We start from the raw sequence: 489 nt of genomic DNA, 5'->3' as shown, positions 1-489 counted from the left end.
CTCATTCTATTCTCTCCCCGCCCCCCCCCCCCCAGACTACGCTTCATTAAAATCCTCGGCTACTTTCTGGACACTTTCATCCGAATCAAAGGCTGCCTCAGATCCTGTTGCGAGAGGACACAGGACAGCGAAGTGAAGTTCCTGCAAACCATAAGGAATTGGTGTCACAGGGCATCAGGTGAGTGCGTGCCTGTTGTGATGTGTTGTGCGTCGCCTGCGTACTGTACTGGATGTCCCGTGTCTGGCGAAGGGTGTGTTAGAGTGCGTTAGAGTACGTTAGACTGCGCTAGACCGCGTTAGAGTTTGCGTTAGGGAGCATTAGAGTGCTTTAGACGGCTTTAAAGTGTGTTAGAGTGTGTTAGGGAGCGTTAGAGTGTGCTAGATTGCGTTAGAGTGTGTTAGAGTGCGTTTGAGAGTGTTTGAGTATGTTAGAGTGCGTTTGAGTGCGTCAGAGTGTGAATGTTGGGATGAATTGATTTATGGGATCTG

At 49.7% G+C, this 489-nt stretch overlaps 1 protein-coding gene across 1 annotated transcript in view; it reads left to right on the top strand.

Moving 5' to 3' along the window:
• LOC119587387 (receptor-type tyrosine-protein phosphatase S-like) overlaps positions 1–489 on the top strand; it is a gene marked incomplete in the record, with an annotated part of 26,335 nt that overhangs the window by 3,728 nt on the left and 22,118 nt on the right. The window contains 1 exon segment of the mRNA XM_037936130.1: positions 36–178. Within this exon segment, the coding sequence (XP_037792058.1) occupies positions 36–178 (143 nt within the window).

The sequence above is a fragment of the Penaeus monodon genome, chromosome 22 (assembly GCF_015228065.2).
Source record: "Penaeus monodon isolate SGIC_2016 chromosome 22, NSTDA_Pmon_1, whole genome shotgun sequence".
NCBI lineage: Eukaryota > Metazoa > Arthropoda > Malacostraca > Decapoda > Penaeidae > Penaeus > Penaeus monodon.
Note: the sequence above shows the minus strand (reverse complement) of the source record. Positions and strands in the feature narration are given on the sequence as shown.